This window comes from Bufo bufo, chromosome 7 (genome assembly GCF_905171765.1).
Source record: "Bufo bufo chromosome 7, aBufBuf1.1, whole genome shotgun sequence".
Classification (NCBI taxonomy): domain Eukaryota; kingdom Metazoa; phylum Chordata; class Amphibia; order Anura; family Bufonidae; genus Bufo; species Bufo bufo.
Window position 1 is genome coordinate 154,447,007 of NC_053395.1, and position 21,094 is coordinate 154,468,100.

At 44.0% G+C, this 21,094-nt stretch overlaps 1 protein-coding gene across 1 annotated transcript in view; it reads right to left on the reverse strand.

Annotated features, from left to right (window-relative positions):
* Nucleotides 1–21,094, reverse strand: part of TSPEAR (thrombospondin type laminin G domain and EAR repeats) — a 144,944-nt gene that overhangs the window by 4,510 nt on the left and 119,340 nt on the right. The window contains exon 10 of the mRNA XM_040440256.1: nt 1,967–2,157. Within this exon, the coding sequence (XP_040296190.1) occupies nt 1,967–2,157 (191 nt within the window). The remainder of the gene's footprint in view (nt 1–1,966; nt 2,158–21,094) is intronic.

The window sequence follows — 21,094 nt, forward strand, 5'->3', positions numbered from 1 at the left end:
CTGTCAGAGCAATCACTGTATCTCTTTGTATTGATCCCTGGGAGAGGGTTCCAAATTTGGCAACAACTCGCTATCTCCTCAGATTTATACTGATTACTCTGCAGGCTGATACTTGACACAGGGACATGCATCAGTCTCCTACTATTAACTGTTATTATTTCCCTCGGTAATGCTTGGTATATAATCAGTATAGCATATGCCGGTCACTTCGTCCCTCACTACGTAACTGCCTATGCCACTCGTAACGCTCCTTAAACTACTCGCTGACCCTGTCTAAAATTAACGCACTACTAATACACCCCTCCCGACATGTTTCGCCACATGCGTGGCTTCGTCAGGAGAAGTGGGGTATAGGCATGCGCGCGCTCACAGTGACCTCTCTTTGTATGACGCGAAGTCACACCCATCCCTTCGCTGCAGCCACTGGTGCTTCACTGCCTCCTACTGACCTCTTCCAGATCCAATCAGAGAGGAGCGCGTCCTCTGACTTGTATACTATGCGCTCCTTACTCTGCATCTCCGTCACAGGTCCTGACAGTCCGGAGTGTCAGGACCTGCGACGGACATGCAGAGTAAGGAGCGCATAGTATACAAGGATAAGGGCTCCACGGTAGACAGATAGTAATAGAGCAAACAAAGTTGCAAATAACAACCTATGATCAAAGGTTGATTATATTAACCGGTCAAGGTTCTCCGCAGAGTGATATAAACCACACACTCACGACAGTTCTGACTGGAGCATGCCCCAAGTAATGCACCTGAAAGGCATTAATGAATTAACATAGGGTTGCTATCAGCAACCAGTAACAAAAAACAGCCTATCTCACACCTCACTGGACCCTGATAATTTTAATAATGGGTTTCTTGTTTCGTGTACGGTTTAAATGATTTAAATAAAGATAAGATTTTAAAAATATCAGTTAGGGACCCCTAAAGGGATTGTTGGTCCTACAGACCTTATCTGACTTGCAAATTATAACCCGAGGGTCTCTAAAAGGGACTTAGAATATATTCTACAGTACAGGGATAATACACACAGTGATGTCACAGTACAGGGATAATACACACAGTGATGTCACAGTACAGGGATAATACACACAGTGATGTCACAGTTCAAGGATAATGCACAGAAGGAATGCACACAAGGGAGGTCACTATTTACACTGTGACATAACAGTATAGAAAAAAACATAATGATGTCACACAAAGGTATTAATGCACACATGTTCAGCAGCCATACAGTAATATCCCAGCACAGGAATAATGCAAAAAGTAATGAAGCAGATACAGGATAATGCACACAGTAGAGTTGACCATGGGTATCTACAGTAAAAAAAAAAAGAATGTGGCTTAATTCAATTTTCCACGTGCCCGTCCATCATCTGTAGGCATCACTACTTATGTCTGAGTGGAAGTAGGCCCTTTTATTGTTGGGCCCCATAGCAACTGCTATGTCTGCTACTCAGGTAGTTACATCCATAATCCGGGCAATATTCATATGCCACAATATGGCACTTATTGACAGGGGAGCGTTGAACTTCACCTGCCAGTTATAACTGGATCAACACAAAAATGGCCGATTGTCGCTAGTTTTGGCAAGACTGTGAGCAGTCAGTATTGATGTGCTAGTCCTGGAGCAAGCTGCTGTGTGAACCTATTCAAGGGTGAGGGAAGTGGATTTTAAATGGAAGGCACAAAAAAAAAAAATCACCCACCGCACAGACTAATTTCCCAAAGTGAGCAAAACAATTCAGCAGAATCGCACCACTTGAAACATGGCTCTCACTCTAGAAATTCTCATACATAATCATATAACAACCAGTATGCAGCAGCCATCTATCCATGGATAGCAGTGACAAGAATTGAAATATTTGGATTAGAGATGAGTGGCACGAATGCCAACCGCATTTCCTGAATAGAGATTGTATTACACCTATTTCCTCTTATGATAGCCCCAAAATATTACCTGTAAGTGATGATATCTTGGTACTTGACAAACTGTTGTGCAGTGATGTTCAGCTCATAAATAGCGGAGACTATGGCATATTCTTCAGTTCTCTGCATTTTTATTCCCACTGTGTAATTATGACTATTGGCCACCGCCAGAAAAAAGCGATCCTTTATTCTGAAAAACTCCCAGTCTGATGCTCCGAAGGTCTGAAATGTCAAAAAGGATGGAATCACCTTAAGTATAGAAGAGGACATACTAGAACAGCCAAAAAATACAAGGTTTAATTTCTCCACCTACCATACTTGTACCAACATCTCTACTCAATCACAAATCTATCATTGTAAGGCCTCTTTCACACGACCATTTTTTTTTTCCGTTTGGCGGGCCGTTTTTTGCGTTCCGTATACGGTCTGTATACGGAACCATTCATTTCAATGGTTACACAAAAAAAAACGGAATGTACTCCGTATGCATTCCGTTTCCGTATTTCCGTTTTTCCGTTCCGTTGAAAGATAGAACATGTCCTATATTTGGCTGCAAATCACGTTCCGTGGCTCCATTAAAGTCAAAGGGTCCGCAAAAAAAACGGAATGCATACGGAAATGCATCCGGAAATGCATCCAGAAATGCATCCGTATGTCTTCCGTATCCGTTCCGTTTTTTGCGGAACCATCTATTGAAAATGTTATGCCCAGCCCAATTTTTTCTATGAAATTACTGTATACTGTATATGCCATACGGAAAAATGGAACGGAAAAACGGAACGGAAACAAAAAAACGGAACAACGGATCAGTTTAAAATGGACCGCAAAACACTGAAAAAGCCATACGGTCGTGTGAAAGAGGCCTAAGGCTGCATTCACAAAACCATGTCTGTTTTGCAGACCAAAAACTGCGAATCCACAAAACACGAGCACTGGCCGTGTGCACCCCACATTACGGTGCAGACCCATTGATTTCATTGCACATGTCCTACCTTCATAGGATATGTCCTATCTTTTGCAGCGTGGAGGCATGGACCTGGAAGCACATGGTCGCATGAATGCCTAAGGCCTAAGTTATAGGGCTTTTACAAATCTCACTACCACAGTAAATAATATTGTTATAAAGGGCATGAAAGAGTTAAATATCTATTGTGGAACTCAGAGTCCCGGCACCCCTGCTGGTCAGATGTTGGAAAGGGCTGTGGCTCTTCTTCTGCTTGTTACAACACTTCCATTGGTCACATGGAGTTTGTGCAGGTCCATCCCAATCAAGTGAATGGGATAGAGCTGCAATACTAATTCAAAGTATGGGATAGTGGTTAGTTTTCAATGAAGATGCCTCAGCCTTCATCTGACTGTTGCAGCCCCTTCAAATAGCTCATTGGCACGATGTACCATATCCTCTCTCAAAAAGAGGGCCTCATCTTGTGGCCGACATGAATAGAGAAGTGACTGCACATGTGCAGCTTTCTCCATCAACTTCTATCAGAGTAGATGTTTAATCGGCTATTTTCACAAGGCACATAGAAGTCAATGGAGACTGAGAGACATGCATGCAAAGCCACCTCTCTATTGATGGTGGCTGTTAGACACCTGTTCTTGAGATAGGTCTGGGTCCCAGAGCTGAGACCCATACCTATCTGACATTTATGGAATACACAGTTGAGTTGCCTTTAAATGTCCAGATGGGAATTATTTTTTATCTAAAAGGGGTAAGAATATTAGGCCTTTCACAGATAGATGTTTTGTAACCATGTGTACTGTCCATATTACAATATGACAGATGCGACAGACCCCCTGCGGCTCCACTGAACCAAAATAAGATCACTTTTTGGTTCTCTAGATGATACAGCTCACTCCAAGAAAATGATGGTTTCAAATTTAAGGGTTTTTAAAGGCTATGTACTCTTTCGGAGGCAATTTTTTTTATAATCACATTTTACTCATTTTTGGCAAAAAAAATTGTTTAATTGGCCTTTATTAAAAAATATTGACCTGTTCTGTCACAAACGGTTAACTGTCTTTCTAGCTGTGTGGCTGGTACCTTCACTTTGCGATCTAATAACGATTATCTCGTAACTACTAACACATTCTTATCAGTAAGATAAGAACTGAGCTATAATGAATGTTTAGAAGGTCAGAGAGCAGAGATAAGGAGCCAGTCAGCTCCTGGTCTGACGGAAAAGACAGAAAATCCAAAGGGTGCTACTAGAGCATATCAGCTCTCTGCAAAAAAAAGGACTCTATATTTTTAATAAAGACCAATTAAAAAATTATTTTTAGCTCAAAATGAGTAGAATGCAATAATGAAAAAAAATTGCCCTCAAAGGTGTACATAAGACTGCATTTATGGACAACTGTAAAGGGTACATTCACACGACCGTATTTATGCAGAAAGGATGCTGACTCATTTATTTCAATGGAGCAGCAAAAGATGTCAGCATCCGTACTTCCGGTCCACGGCCCCGCAAAAAAGATATAGCAAGTCATATTCTCCTCCTCCTCCAGTTCAGCCCCCACAGGGCTCATGTGGCCGTGATATCTAGGCGCTACTTCTCCAGTCCCCTGACCAGCCAGATTTACCAGCATCTGTTCCAGGACATGAAGCAGTGGAATGACGTTGTTCATCCCGTAGTCCTGGCGACTGACAAAAACGTGGCCTCCTCAAAGGGCCTGAGCAAACGGCAGGTGTCATGCATGAGCTGACACTGACTGACATCAAAGTTACACAGGGGAGTACTCCTGTCCTCTTGGATCATCAAGAAATCGTTTATGGCCTTTCTCTGTTCGTATAGTCTTTCCAACATATGGAGGGTGGAATTCCAATGGGTGGAAACGTCGCATATCAGCCTATGTTGGGGGATGCCGTTCTGCCGCTGCAGCTCAAGGAGGGTGTGCTTTGTGGTGCATGAGAGGCTGAAGTGCATGCATAGTTTCCTGGCCATTTTTAGGATGTCTTGCAGATGGGTGGAAGACTTCAGGAACCGCTTGACAACCAGATTGAACACGTGTGCCATGCAGGGCGCATGGTTCAGCCCTCCTTGACGAAGCACTGACAGTTCCTCCCCTGTGTGACTCCATTCGCCCAGGCAAATGAGGTGCGGAATAGTGTGACACCGCCGTGCCCTGCACATGTGGTATGCTAGAGTGGCACTGTCAATTGTCCCTGCAGTGGAGGCTGAGGCCACGGTGGAGGATGAGGAGACAGAGGCGGACATTGTCACAGGACCAACGTAGTGAGAACATGGAGGCGGAAGTGGTGTCACCTGGCCAAGTTGCTAGGGTGGCTGTGCAGGTACCACATTCACCCAGTGGGCCGTAAAGGACATGTATTGTCCCTGACAGTAGTTACAGCTCCACAAGTCGGTGCTGCAATGCACTTTGGCAGTATCACGGTCGGCGTGGCTATCACATACGTGACACAGAGGGAGGGAACGAGGAAGGCCCTGCCCAAGTGAGAGGGAAGATGGTGACCCCTGACTCACCTAGCGGCTGGCACCTGGCTGCCCTGACGTCCCTAGACGGGTTCCTCACCCGTACGCCGATCACGTGCCTAAAGCCCTGGCTTTCCCTGAGCTGAGCCCTAGGTAGTGAACAGGGCGATGGGAACACTAGTCCGCACCACTAACTCTAAGGGAAAACACCAAGGGGAGGACAGACTACACAGACTCAACATATATTCCCAGGTGGGCGACAACAGGAGACAACAATAAGCCAAACAGGGATCCGGAGGGTAGCACACAGGAACAACAACCAGGATTAACCACTCCAGTGGGTCAGTATAGATGTCCAGGCAGGAAGCTCTATAACTGGCAACTAGAGAAGTGTGAGGGGAGAATATAAGGAGGTAGGGAGTGGCAGACACGAAACAGCTGAGGAGGAGAAGCTACGGATCCCTGAGAGAGACAAAAAGGATAGCAAGGCAAACACAGAAAACAATAACTAAGAAACACCATGATCTTTAGATATAGAGCGCGCAGCCACCCGCTGCGACTTCCTGACCCCGGGTATAACGGAGTCAGACGTGGCTCTTGATACCCTCGTGACAGTACCCCCCCCTTTCACAAGGGGCCTCCGGACACTCAGGACCAGGTCTCTCCGGATGAGAGGCATGGAAAGTCTGAATTAACCTGTTGGCGTTTACCTCTGACGCTGGAACCCACATTCTTTCCTCTGGACCGTAACCCCTCCAATGCACAAGATACTGAAGAGAGCGGCGGACCCGACGAGAATCAACAATTCTGGCTATTTGAAACTCCAGATTACCATCCACAATAACAGGAGGAGGTGGCAGCGGCGATGGTTCTAGAGGTGGAACATACTTCTTGAGTAACGATTTATGGAAGACGTTATGGATCTTAAAAGTCTGAGGTAGCTCCAGGCGAAAAGCCACAGGGTTAATGACGGCTACTATTTTATAGGGACCAATGAACCTAGGACCCAGTTTCCAAGAAGGAACCTTCAACTTAATATTCCTAGTAGACAACCACACATAGTCATTCACTCCTAGGTCCGGACCTGGCGACCGTTTCTTATCAGCCATGCATTTATATTTACCACTCATCTTTTTCATGTTAACTTGCACCTTCTGCCATACCGATGAAAGAGATGAAGAAAACCTTTCCTCTTCGGGAACCCCAGAAGACCCCCCCTCTTTGAAAGTACAAAATTGGGGATGAAAACCGTATGCACCAAGGAATGGTGACTTGCCAGTGGACTCCTGATAATGATTATTTATGGCAAACTCAGCTAACGGTAAGTATGATGACCACAACTCTTGGTTTTCAGACACAAAACACCTTAAATATGTTTCTAGGTTTTGGTTGGTACGCTCAGTCTGTCCATTCGACTGAGGATGGAAAGCTGAGGAAAAGGACAAGTGAACCCCCAAACGGGAACAAAAAGCTTTCCAAAACTTAGAAATAAACTGGGTTCCTCGATCCGAAACCACATCGGAAGGAACCCCGTGAAGCTTCACGATTTCACTGATAAACACCTGAGCGAGAGTTTTAGCATTAGGAAGTGCGGGTAGCGCAATAAAGTGTACCATTTTGCTAAACCTGTCTACTACTACCAAGATAACTGTTTTACCCGCCGACAACGGTAAGTCAGTGATGAAATCCATAGACAGATGTGTCCATGGCCTATTGGGAATGAAAAGTGGCAATAAAGACCCTGCTGGACGTGTATGAGAGACTTTCGCGCGTGCACAAGTAGAACAAGTAGACACGAAATCCATTACATCCTGACGCAACCTTGGCCACCAAAAACGACGAGATAAAAGCTCCAAGGTTGCTTTACTACCCGGGTGCCCAGCAAGTGCCGAATTATGATGTTCTTTTAATAATTCAAGACGCAGGTTTAACGGTACAAACAATTTCTCTGAGGGGCAAGAGGCCGGGGCGTCCCCCTGAGCCTCTAACACCTTTCCCTCTAGAACAGAGTGTACAGCAGAGACAACCACTCCTCTTTGTAAAATACTGTAGGTACCGGATCACAAATATTACCCCCTCCAGGGAAACTACGAGATAATGCATTGAATTAGAACAGGTGCCGAGGTAAACCTCTCCTTTAGAGAGGAAAATGCATCTTTAGCGGCGTCAGACCATTTGGAAAAATCCGTCCCCTTCCTAGTCATGTCGGTAAGGGGTTTAACGATCACTGAATAATTTTTAATGAACTTTCTATAGAAATTAGCGAAACCCAAAAACCGTTGTAGGGCTTTAAGGTTCTCAGGAAGATCCCAATCTAAAATTGCCTGGACCTTCCCAGGATCCATGCGGAAACCTGAAGCAGATAATAGATATCCCAGGAACTGTAATTCCTGAACAGCGAAGACACATTTTTCAATTTTCGCATATAATTTATTCGTCCGTAGGACCTGCAGTACTTGCCTGACATGCACCTCATGTGTTTTCAGATCAGCCGAATAAATTAAGATATCATCTAGGTATATGACTACAAACCTGCCGATGAGATTACTAAAAATATCATTAACGAAATGTTGGAAGACAGCAGGGGCATTGGTCAGACCGAAAGGCATAACAAGATTTTCATAATGCCCCTCAGGGGTGTTAAAAGCTGTCTTCCACTCATCCCCTTCCCTGATACGAATCAGATTGTAGGCCCCCCTAAGATCAAGTTTGGAGAACCACTTAGCACCCGCAATCTGATTAAAAAGGTCAGGAATGAGAGGAAGAGGGTATGGGTCACGGATGGTTATCTGGTTTAACTCACGGAAATCTAAGCAAGGACGCAGGCCCCCATCTTTCTTTTTAACAAAGAAAAACCCTGCAGCCACGGGTGAAGAAGAGGGTCTGATGTGTCCCTTAGCCAGACTCTCGGAGATATAATCTTTCATGGCTTGTCTCTCGGGACCCGAAAGATTATACAACCTGGACTTGGGTAATTTTGCCCCGGGAATCAGGTTAACCGGGCAATCATAAGGACGATGAGGTGGTAGTTTCTGACAACCCTTTTCAGAAAAAACGTCCTCAAAGTCCGAAATAAATGTAGGTAGGGAAGCTATGGAGGCGATTAAGCAATTGTTATTTAAGCAATTCTCTCTGCAATGCTCACTCCACTCCAATATCTCCCTGGCCTGCCAATCCACCACTGGATTGTGCGCTACCAACCAGGGAAGACCCAATACCACCGGAGAGGGAAAGCCCTCCAGAACGTAACATGAAATATACTCATTATGGTGGTCCCCTACCCGAAGGTGTAAATTACGAACAACGTGGGTGAGGTTTCTCTGAGACAGAGGAGCAGAATCTATAGCGAATACGGGAATAGGTCTCTGCAGCGTACAGAGAGACAAACCCATAGTGCGGGCAAAATGGGCATCAATCAAGTTTACCCCTGCTCCACTGTCTAGAAAAACAGAAATAGACTCCGTCTTAACACCAAAAACAATGACCGCTGGTAACACAAATTGAGATGTTCGTATGGAGGAAACGTATACCCCCCGGCTGACATCCTCCGCACAGCCCGGGGTTAGTAGTTTTCCGACGGTCTTTTGTTTTTGAGAAAGGAGAGACAGACATTAATGAAATGACCCCTCCCCCCACAGAAAAAACAAGCCCCCCCCCTACGGCGAATCTCGGGAGGACGGACCTGACGAGAAGTTCCGCCTAGCTGCATAGGCTCATCTAAGTCAGTACAGGCTGACTGTTGCTTGGGAGAGGTAACCAATTGCTCCGGAATTTTCGATCTCTCCCTAAGACGTCTATCTATTCTGATAGAGAGGGACATAACAGCATCAAGGGAAAGGGGGGTCTCATACAGCGCCAGTGCATCCTTAACCCTTTCAGATAACCCAGAGCAGAACTGACTCCTGAGAGCCGGGTCGTTCCACTGAGTATCCGTAGCCCACCTACGGAACTCTGAGCAATATTCCTCTGCTGACCGATCTCCCTGTAGGAGTCTCCGTAACTTCGACTCAGCCAGGGCGACTCGGTCAGGGTCATCATATATGAGACCCAAAGCCCCAAAAAATCCCTCCACTGACCGAAGAGCCTGAGAACCAGGGGGTAACGAGAACGCCCAGGATTGCGGATCCCCCTGAAGCAGGGAAATGACAATCCCAACCCGCTGTTCTTCATGACCTGAGGAGTAAGGGCGCAACTTAAAATATAATTTGCAGGCCTCACGGAACGTTGCAAATTTGTCCCTTCCCCCAGAAAATCTGTCGGGAAGAGCAACCTTGGGTTCAGTGACAACCTGGTTACCCATAGCAACCGCTGGGGGTGCGGTCTGCTGCATTTGCTGCTGTTGTTGGAGAACAGACGCCTTCAATCCTGCCACCTCCAAAGACAGGCTTTGAAGCTGTTCTGCCAAGGCATCAATAGGATCCATATTGGATTCTAAGTAGAGAGAGAAAAAAAAACAACAAACAAAAAATTAAAAAAAAATTATTATTTTTTTCTCAAAAAGTAAGGGCCAGTTATAATATCACGGTCGGCGTGGCTATCACATACGTGACACAGAGGGAGGGAACGAGGAAGGCCCTGCCCAAGTGAGAGGGAAGATGGTGACCCCTGACTCACCTAGCGGCTGGCACCTGGCTGCCCTGACGTCCCTAGACGGGTTCCTCACCCGTACGCCAATCACGTGCCTAAAGCCCTGTCTTTCCCTGAGCTGAGCCCTAGGTAGTGAACAGGGCGATGGGAACACTAGTCTGCACCACTAACTCTAAGGGAAAACACCAAGGGGAGGACAGACTACACAGACTCAACATATATTCCCAGGTGGGCGACAACAGGAGACAACAATAAGCCAAACAGGGATCCGGAGGGTAGCACACAGGAACAACAACCAGGATTAACCACTCCAGTGGGTCAGTATAGATGTCCAGGCAGGAAGCTCTATAACTGGCAACTAGAGAAGTGTGAGGGGAGAATATAAGGAGGTAGGGAGTGGCAGACACAAAACAGCTGAGGAGGAGAAGCTACAGATCCCTGAGAGAGACAAAAAGGATAGCAAGGCAAACACAGAAAACAATAACTAAGAAACACCATGATCTTTAGATATAGAGCGCGCAGCCACCCGCTGCGACTTCCTGACCCCGGGTATAACGGAGTCAGACGTGGCTCTTGATACCCTCGTGACAGGCAGACACTGACAGGCTCAAGGACTGGCCCACCTTCTGTTCTACATACGTGTTCAAGATTGGTACTGCCTTTTTGGCTAAGAAATGACGGCTTGGGACTCTCTACCTCGGCTTGGGAAAGCCATAAGTTCTCTGAAAGGTGCAGAGTCCACCACTTGGAAAGGAAGGTACTGCAGCACCAGCAACTTGGTCAGGAGCACATTCAGCTTCTGCGCCATTGGATGAGTGCATGCATACTGTTGTCTCTTGGCAATCGCTTTGTTGATCGATTGCTGACGGAATGACTGAGGAATAGGAGCATCAGGACCAGCAGTTGATGGGAAGGACAGACAGCTCCCTTCGGCTGAGGTGGTGGAGCCTTGACTGCTTAAAATCGGGTGCATGCCACTGGGTGATTCAGCTGTTGCTGCGGCTGGCTGGACCACCACATCGGAGCCACGGTTCTCTCAGGACACTTTATGGTGACGCTGCATATGTTGAAGCAGGGCCGTGGTGCCAACATTGGCACTCTGGCCACGCTTCACCTTCTGCCCACAGATTCTACAAATGGCCATGTTCACCTCCTCCGGCGGTTTAATAATAAACTGCCACACTGCCGAGTAGGTGATTTTACCCCCAACACTCCGCCTTACTGACCGCTACTGCCGCTGTGTCCATGAACCCCTGCACCACTACTTTCCGGCAGTTAGGCTAATGCGAAGTGGGTGGTCTACCCCAGGCATGTTTGGCTCTCGACCTCCCACTGCTGCCACCCTGCTGACTCCCGATGATGATGAAGCCCCTAATTCACCCGGCTCCCAAGTGCAATCAGCTACATCATCTTCATCGAGTACTGTCTGCATCTCACTGATGTCCTCCTCAACGGTCTCTGGGTCAGGTGCCTGACCGCTCGCAACACCAGCTCTCAAAAATAAAAAATAAAATAAGATAAAGTCTCAAACCACAATTGTGCTTGGAGCACAGCAGGTCTATGGTGAGGTAGGTTCAAGTTCACACTTAGTCCTAAATATTATGTAAAAGACCGCGCAGCTCCTGAACCATCAATGAAAGTGCTCTCGCTTCCTCAGGGGCTTCCTCAGGGGCAACTGTCAATAAAAACTGCTTGGAGATGCATTCTTAATACATAATATGGCTACAAAAAAAACGGGCAATAAAACTAAAATTCCTATTTCATATATTACCCTATTATACACCATACAAATCTCAGCACATTGGTATTTTCATATCCAAATAAATAAATAGCGAAGAGATGACAAATAAAACTCTTCAGTATTCTTATCAACCAGTGATGAGCGGGAGAGACAATATTCGAGTTCACGATATTTCGCGAATATTTGTCGAATATTCGCCATATATTTGAGAATTTGTGATCTGGTCATTATTTCCTTGATTGCAAAAATCGGTTTTCGGAAAATTCACGATACGAAAATTCACGATCAACACTACTCCTAAAGTCAAAGATATTGCAGCCTTCTCATTGGCCCACAAGCAAGAAGCAGTGAGGGATCATGGGTACTGCGGATAGGATGCGGACCCATTCATTTCAATGGCTCCGCAAAAAACGCGGACAGCACACCGTGTGCTGTCCGCATTAGTATGTCCGTTCCGTTGCTCCGCAAAAAAATAGTGCTTGTCCTATTTTTTTCTAGTTTGCGGACAAGGATAGGCATTATTACAATGGATCTGCAAAAAAAACGGATGCCATACGGAACGTCATCCGTTTTTTATTTTCGGATACGCAATTTGCGGACCACAAAACACATACGGTCGTGTGCATGTAGCCTTAATGTTACGAATGTGTTCTTGCACACGTGTTTTTAGTTTTCTCAGAGTCCTTCCTACATACTGGAGGCCACATGTGCACATCAGCATGTAGAACATTCACATGTCAATTTTCCTTCTATTTTAAAGCATGTTCCTTTACTTCTAGAAGTAACCTCCTCAGTTCGACTTTGTTCTTATTTCCCCTTGTGCGGTTTTTACAAGGTGCACAGAAACCGCACCATATGAAATGGTGTTTTCTATTTCTTTGTTGGTTAATAGGTAAGAAGCTGTGCACCAATTTGTCTTTGATATTTGGGGCTTTTCTAAAGGTAACAGTGTTTTTTTTTTAGGATTAGCCCCCCAAAACCGGATAATTTTTCAAAGCAGACCCGTTTTTACACATAGCATTTTTTATCAGACCTGCATTACTACTATATTGTGTAATAAAAGCTAATCTTAATTCCTCCCTCTTATCCTTCACAGAAATCGTTTTGTTTTCGCAACTCTTTTTCTTTTTATTTCTTTCACCTTCTGTCACCACCTCCTCCTTACATTTCTCTAAGGCCTCAGTTAGACAGATAGGTGGCCCTGGCTGCCGCATTAAAGGGGTTGTCCGGGTTCAGAGCTGAACCCGGACATACCCTTATTTTCCCCCAGGCAGCACCCCTGATGTTGGCATGTCTGAGCAACACAGAGTTTCAGCTCCCTCCAAAAATTTTCTATTGGATTTAGGTCTGGAGACTGGCTAGGCCACTCCAGAACATTGATATGCTTCTTACAGAGCCACTCCTTGGTTATCTTGACTGTGTGCTTCAGGTCGTTGACATGTTGGAAGACCCAGCCATGACCCATCTTCAATGCTCTGACTGAGGGAAGGAGGTTGTTGCTCAAAATCTCACAATAAATGTCCCCAATCATCCTCTCCTTAATACAGTGAATTCGTCCTGTCCCCTTTCACAGAAAAGCACCCCCAAAGCATGATGTTACTACCCCCATGCTTCACAGTAGGGATGGTGTTCTTGGGATGCAACTCATCCTTCTTTTTCCTCCAAACACGACGAGTGAAGTTTATACCAAATAGTTCTACTTTGGTCTCATCTGACCGCATGACTTTCTCCCATGCCTTCTCTGGATCATTCAGATGATCATTAGCAAACTTCAGATGAGCCTGGACATGTGATGACTTGAGCAGGGAAACCTTCCGTGCAATGCATGATTTGAAACCATGACGGCGTAGTGTTCTACCGACAGTGACCTTTGAAACTGTGGTCCCAGCTCTCTTCATGTCATTGACCAGCTCCTCCCTTGTAGTTCTGGGCTGATTCCTTACCTTTCTTATCATCAGTAATAACCCACGAGGTGAGATCTTGCATGGAGCCCCAGTCTGAGGGAGACTGACAGTCGTCTTTATCCTCTTCCATTTTCTAACAATTGCTCCAACAGTTGATCTATTTTCACCAAGCTGCTTGGCAATTGCCCCATAGCCCTTTCCAGCCTTGTGGAGGTCCACAATTTTGTCTCTCGTGTCTTTTGACAGCTCTTTGGTCTTACCCATGGTAGTAGTTCGCGTCTGACTGACTGTGTGGTGGACAGGAGTCTTTAAAGAGCTGAGACATGTGCTACTAAGTTAGATTAATGAGTGGAGTAGAGGTGGACTTTTTAAAGGCACAGTAACAGGTCTTTGAGAGACAGAATTCTTGCTGTTTCTCAGGTGTTCAAATACTTATGTTCAGCAGTGCAAGACAAATAAATTCTTTAAAAATGATACAATGTGATTTCCTTAATTTTTTTATTTATTCTGTATCTCAGAGTGGGAATGCATCTACAATGTGAATTTCAGACCCCTCCATGATTTCTAAGTGGGAGAACTTGCAAAATTGCTGAGTGTTCAAATACTTCTGTTCCTCCCTGTATATATATATATATATATATATATATATATATATATATATACACTGCTCAAAAAAATAAAGGGAACACAAAAATAACACATCCTAGATCTTAATTAATTAAATATTCTTCTGAAATACTTTGTTCTTTACATAGTTGAATGTGCTGACAACAAAATCACACAAAAATAAAAAAATGGAAATCAAATTTTTCAACCCATGGAGGTCTGGATTTGGAGTCACACTCAAAATTAAAGTGGAAAAACACACTACAGACTGATCCAACTTTGATGTAATGTCCTTAAAACAAGTCAAAATGAGGCTCAGTAGTGTGTGTGGCCTCCACGTGCCTGTATGACCTCCCTACAACGCCTGTGCATGCTCCTGATGAGGAGACCTGGACTAAAGCATCTGCCAACTCCTGGACAGTCTGTGGTGCAATGTGACGTTGGTGGATAGAGGGAGACATGATGTCCCAGATGTGCTCAATTGGATTCAGGTCTGGGGAACGGGCGGGCCAGTCCATAGCATCAATGCCTTCGTCTTGCAGGAACTGCTGACACACTCCAGCCACATGAGGTCTAGCATTGTCTTGCATTAGGAGGAACCCAGGGCCAACCGCACCAGCATATGGTCTCACAAAGGGGTCTGAGGATCTCATCTCGGTACCTAATGGCATTTAGGCTACCTCTGGCGAGCACATGGATGGCTGTGCGGCCCTCCAAAGAAATGCCATCCCACACCATTACTGACCCAATGCCAAACCGGTCATGGTGGAGGATGTTGCAGGCAGCAGAACGTTCTCCACGGCGTCTCAAGACTCTGTCACGTCTGTCACATGTGCTCAGTGTGAACCTGCTTTCATCTGTGAAGAGCACAGGGCGCTAGTGGCGAATTTGCCAATCTTGGTGTTCTCTGGCAAATGCCAAACGTCCTGCACGGTGTTGGGCTGTAAGCACAACCCCCACCTGTGGACGTCGGGCCCTCATATCACCCTCATGGAGTCTGTTTCTGACCGTTTGAGTAGACACATGCACATTTGTTGCCTGCTGGAGGTCATTTTGCAGGGCTCTGGCAGTGCTCCTCCTGTTCCTCCTTGCACTCCTTGAGGTAGCGGTCCTGCTGCTGGGTTGTAGCCCTCCTACGGCCTCCTCCACGTCTCCTTATGTACTGGCCTGTCTCCTGGTAGCCTCCATGCTCTGGACACTACGCTGACAGACACAGCAAACCTTCTTGCCACAGCTCGCATTGATGTGCCATCCTGGATAAGCTGCACTACCTGAGCCACTTGTGTGGGTTGTAGACTCCGTCTCATGCTACCACTAGATTGAAAGCACCGCCAGCATTCAAAAGTGACCAAAACATCAGCCAGGAAGCATAGGAACTGAGAAGTGGTCTGTGGTCACCACCTGCAGAACCACTCCTTTATTGGGGGTGTCTTGCTAATTGCCTATAATTTCCACCTGTTGTCTATCTCATTTGCACAACAGCATGTGAAATTGATTGTCACTCAGTGTTGCTTCCTAAGTGGACAGTTTGATTTCACAGAAGTGTGATTGACTTGGAGTTACATTGTGTTGTTTAAGTGTTCCCTTTATTTTATATATATATATATATATATATATATATATATATATATACAGTGCTGCCCATAATTATTCACTTAAAGTTACTTTTATTCAACCAGCAAGTAATTTTTTGACAGGAAACAACATAGTTGTCTCCCAAAAGATAATAAGACGATGTATTATTGTGGAAAAAAATACATTTCTCAGCTTTTATTTACATTTGAGCAAAAAGTGTCCAGTCCAAAATTATTCATACACTTCTCAATAATCAATAGAAAAGCCTTTATTGGCTATTACAGCAATCAAACGCTTCCTATAATTGCAGACCAGATTTTTGCACGTCTCCACAGGTATTTTTGCCCATTCATCTTTAGCAATGAGCTCCAAATCTTTCAGGTTGGAGGGTCTTCTTGCCATCACCCTGATCTTTAGCTCCCTCCACAGATTCTCAATTGGATTCAAATCTGGACTCTGGCTGGACCACTCCAAAACGTTAATGTTGTTTGCTAACCATTTCTTCACCACTTTTGCTGTGTGTTTTGGGTCATTGTCATGCTGAAATGTCCACTGGTGCCCAAGGCAAAGTTTCTCTGCAGACTGCCTGATGTTGTCATTGAGAATCCTCATGTATTGCTCGTTTTTCATGGTGCCGTTTACTGTGATTAGGTTCCCTGGTCCATTGGCTGAAAAACCCCCCAAAGCATTAGGTTCCCACCACCATGTTTGACAGTGGGGATGGTGTTTTTTGGGGTTGAAGGCTTCTCCTTTTTTACGCCAAATGAAGGAAACATCATTGTGACCAAACAATTACATTTTTGTTTCATCTGACCATAACACAGAAGACCAGAAGTCTTCTTCTTTGTCCAGATGAGCTTTTTCAAAGGCCAAGCGAGCTTTTGTGTGTCTTATCTGGAGAAGTGGCGTCCTCTTTGGTCTGCATCCGTGGAACCCAGCAGTGTGCAGTGTCCGTTGGATCGTCTGCCTTGAGACAATGCCACCAGCAGAGCCCAGATTCACCAGGATGGTAGTGATCCTTGGATTCTTTTTCACCTCTCTAACTATCCTCCTGGCCAGCACAGGTGTCACTTTTGGCTTCCAACCACGTCCTCTGAGATTTTCCACAGTGCTGAACATCTTGTATTTTTTAATAATACTTTGCACTGTAGCCACTGGAACTTGAAAACATTTAGAAGTGGTCTTGTTGCCCTTTCCTGATTTGTGAGCAGCCACAATGCGCAGCCGCAGGTCCTCACAGAGCAGCTTTGTCTTAGCCATGACTGTCCACAAACCAACTGCAGAGAGCTGCTGTTTTTCACCTGTTGAGTTGATTAAAACAGCTGTTCCCAATTAATCAGGGTAATTAGGATGCTTTAGAACAGCTTGGACTATTTGGAATGGTATAGAACTTTGCATTTTTCCACAGACTGTGACAGTTTGTGAAGGGTATGAATAATTTTGGACTGGACACTTTTTGCTCAAATGTAAATAAAAGCTGAGAAATGTTTTTTTTTCACAATAACATCGTCTTATTATCTTTTGGGAGACACCTATGTCATTTCCCGTCAAAAAATGACTTGCTGGTTGAATAAAAGTAACTTTAAGTCAAAATTTGCCAGGCGTATAAATAATTATGGGCAGCACTATATATATATATATATATATATATATATATATTGTAACCTGTCAGAATTGAATATACCAGTTTAAAGGGAACCTGTCACCAGTTTTATGGTGTCCTAACTAAGGGCAGCATAAAGAAAGTGCTGGGTCACTTTCTTTAATTGACCCAGTCAATCTGCCAACATCAAGTATTGAAAAGCTCCAGCTGATAATGATGAGTCATGAATATTCATGAGCTCCTGACTCTCCCCACCTACCTGCTGCTGATTGACAGTTATTTTCCATATGAACCAGCAGCAGGTGGGCAGGGGAGTGGCTATAGCTGTTAATTAAATAAACGCTGGACTCAATGACATAACGCTGGACTCAAATCAGCTCATTAGCATGCAGCATGTGGCATCTTTGTGTGTATATTATGAGGTAACCATCTGTCACACCAGTAAGTGAAAACATCTAAGGCACTTTTTAGTAGTTAATGATTGTATATAATTAGTTAGATTATAATCAAATATCCACATGACATGTTCCCTTTAAGTGCAAATGCAATTTAAGTTAAAATATAAACCTATAGCCATTTACAGATGACATTTAACTGTCCTTCCGCACTAATGGAAGTATGTAACTATCATTCAAATTGGAGTAATCTTTTCATTTTCCATTCTCCATGATTCTATAGTTTTTAAGTTATGTGTTTAAATGCGTTATGACATGATAAAAAAATTGAAAATCGTAGATCATATGGTACATGACAACCAAAAAGCAAAGCTAGAATGACAACCATCTAACAAAGCTAGAACTAGCCCTGTACCTTACATGGATCCAAAGATCTCTTCATTCATTTCTCCAGTTGCTATGCTAGATTTATTTCAAGCTGGCAGCTCAGGGGACATTCCTGTTGTCAGGGGGTGTTCCCTGTCTGCTGCAGCAAATGGCAGCTAAAGGATGGAACTGAGCATGTGCGTCCAACTCAGTGAAACCAAACAAACAGCAAACAGCAGGTGGCGGCTATGCAGATTTCATTAATTAACTCAGTGGCTATACTAAATTTTTAATTATACGAAACAACAAAGTATTCAGATCCAGGTGCTGGTTTAATAATTGTAGAATATTTTTTTTGTGGGACAACCCCATTTAATGTACTGATTCAACTGAGCACAAAAAGCATGACATAATAATGCTAGCGATGTGCAGGCCGTTCATGTCTTGTTTTTTAATATGATAATATAAAGACTTTTTATGGAATTATCGAGTGTTTGCTCGAGTTCATCTCATCACAGTGGATTTGCAAAACACATTAACACAATGTCAGCTCCTATTATGTTGCATACAGCAGACACCTGTCACAAGCGCTGCCATGTACAGTGTCAAAGCAACCCGCATGGTTCTGGGGCAAGAAAACAGAACGCCACATGTGACACCTGCCATAAGAGCCTTTTGTCCTTAACCCTTAGGATATTTTTTATTTTTCCGTTCACATACTTTACAGGGCTTGTTTTTTGTGGGACAAGTAGATGTAGTGGTACAATGGGGAAACAAATTCCAAATAGGGTGGAATTGGAAAAAAACGCAATTCCTCCACAGTTTTACGGGTTTTGTCCCTATGGTGTTCCCTTTGCGGCAAAACTAAGCTGTATGTTTCATTCTCTGGGTCAGTACAATTACAACAATACCACATATATATACCGTATATATATATATAGGTATTTTAAGTATAAATACTGTAAAAATAAATTAAAACTGAAAAAATAAATTTTTTTGGACATCACCATATTCTAAACCCCATAACTTTTTTAGAGTTACATCTACTGAGCTGTGTGGGGGCTCAATTTTTTGCAGGACGATCTTTAGTTTTTATTGATACCATTTTAAAGTGTGTGTGAATTTGATCACATTTTATTACATTTTTCTTTTTTAAGCGATGAAAAATCAACCATTTTGATACTCTTTTCTGTTACGCCATTCGCCATATTGGAAAAATATTTTTATATTTTAATAGAACGGGTGTTTTTGGACGTGATGATGCCCATGATGTCTATACTTTTTGCTATTTATGTATTTATTTATTTTTTTCTTTGGAAAGGGGTGTGATTTCCATTTTTATATTTGTTTATTTTTTAAAAAATTTTTTACGTTTTTTATGTTTTTGTAGCCAGTTTTTGAGGCTACAACACTCACAAATTTTTATCTTCAATATTACTATGTTCCATACAGGAGCATGGTAACATGTGAATTGCTAATTTCGTATGTTGGCCTGCCACCTGCTGGCCAACATAAGAATTGCAGCTCTAATACGCTGGGTGTCTTTAGAGAGACCCAGCGTATTAGTTAATTGCCGGCATCCCCATTGGCCACAGGGGATGCCGGTAATAACCTGGAAGCGCGCGTTAACGGGTTTTTGACTGTTTAGGGCATCTAAAGGCTATAATGACCGCAAACAGCATTATTGCTGGTCTCGTTCATTAGCTGCGGGTGTCTGCTGTTTGAAACAGTGGAGACCCACTGGCCATGGTGCCCGCTGCTAGTTTATAGCTCCTCCCACCCAGCTAGTTACATAGACATTCCCCTATTACTGCCCCTAACAACGTCGAGCTAGTTTATAGCTCCTCCCACCCAGCTAGTTACACAGAAACTCCCCTATCACTGTCCCTAACAACACCCAGCTAGTTTATAGCTCCTCCCACCCAGGTAGTTACATGGACACTCCCCTATCACTGTCCCTGTTTCTGCTTTGACATGTCAATGGACACAACATTACAGGGAAAGAGCTGCATGGACATGGTTCCCCCACTCAGAACGGAGGATAGGAACAATAAATGTAAAATAAATACATTACTCAATTACAGCTACCTTCATAAATGATTTTGTTAAAAGTGGTTGAGGCAAAGTGAATTTTTTTTAACCCCTTGACAATGAGCACCATATATATATATATATCCTTTTTTAAGTATTAAAACACAAGAAAAAATATATTAATGTGGTTTCACTGTAATTGTACTGACCGATAGAATAGAGGTGACAGGTCAGTTTTACCGCATAGGGAATGCTGTAAAAAGCGAACGCCATAAGTTTGCATTTATTTCCAATTCCACCCCATTTAGAACAATTTTCAGCGTCCCACTGCATTGTATGCAATATAAAATGGTGCCATTAGAAAGTACAACTTGTCCTGCCAAAAACAAGATCTCACATGGCTATGTGAACAGAAAATTTGTTATGCTCAGGAAAGGTTGGGAGTAAACATCAAAACCACAAAAATGTAAAATCACTCGGTCTTTAAGGGGTTAAGAAGAGGGCAGGAATATAAATGGCAGGTGATGTCACATACTTAACCGTCTGTGCTCCCGCAGCAATACGGCAGTACCATGCTGCAGGTTATACACTGTTGCTATGGCAACAAGTCGTGCTGACAGTGGGGCTGGTTGACCTATCGGAGACACTGGTCCAATTGGGCTTGGTGACGGTGTCACATAAGGCGAGATATTTAAACAGGTCACAGTTACCTGTGATTAGTATTCCTGCCTCATTAGCTAGTTTTGTGTTTGTTACTCTGGATTGCTGACCTTTTGCCTGTTTCTCTGACTTTGCCTCTGTGTTTTGATTTTGCCCCTGATGTAACCCCCTGGTATTTGACTCTGCCTGTTTGACCTTGCTTGATATTGGACTCTGTTAGGCTACTTTCACACTGGTGTTTTGGTGCGGATCCATCA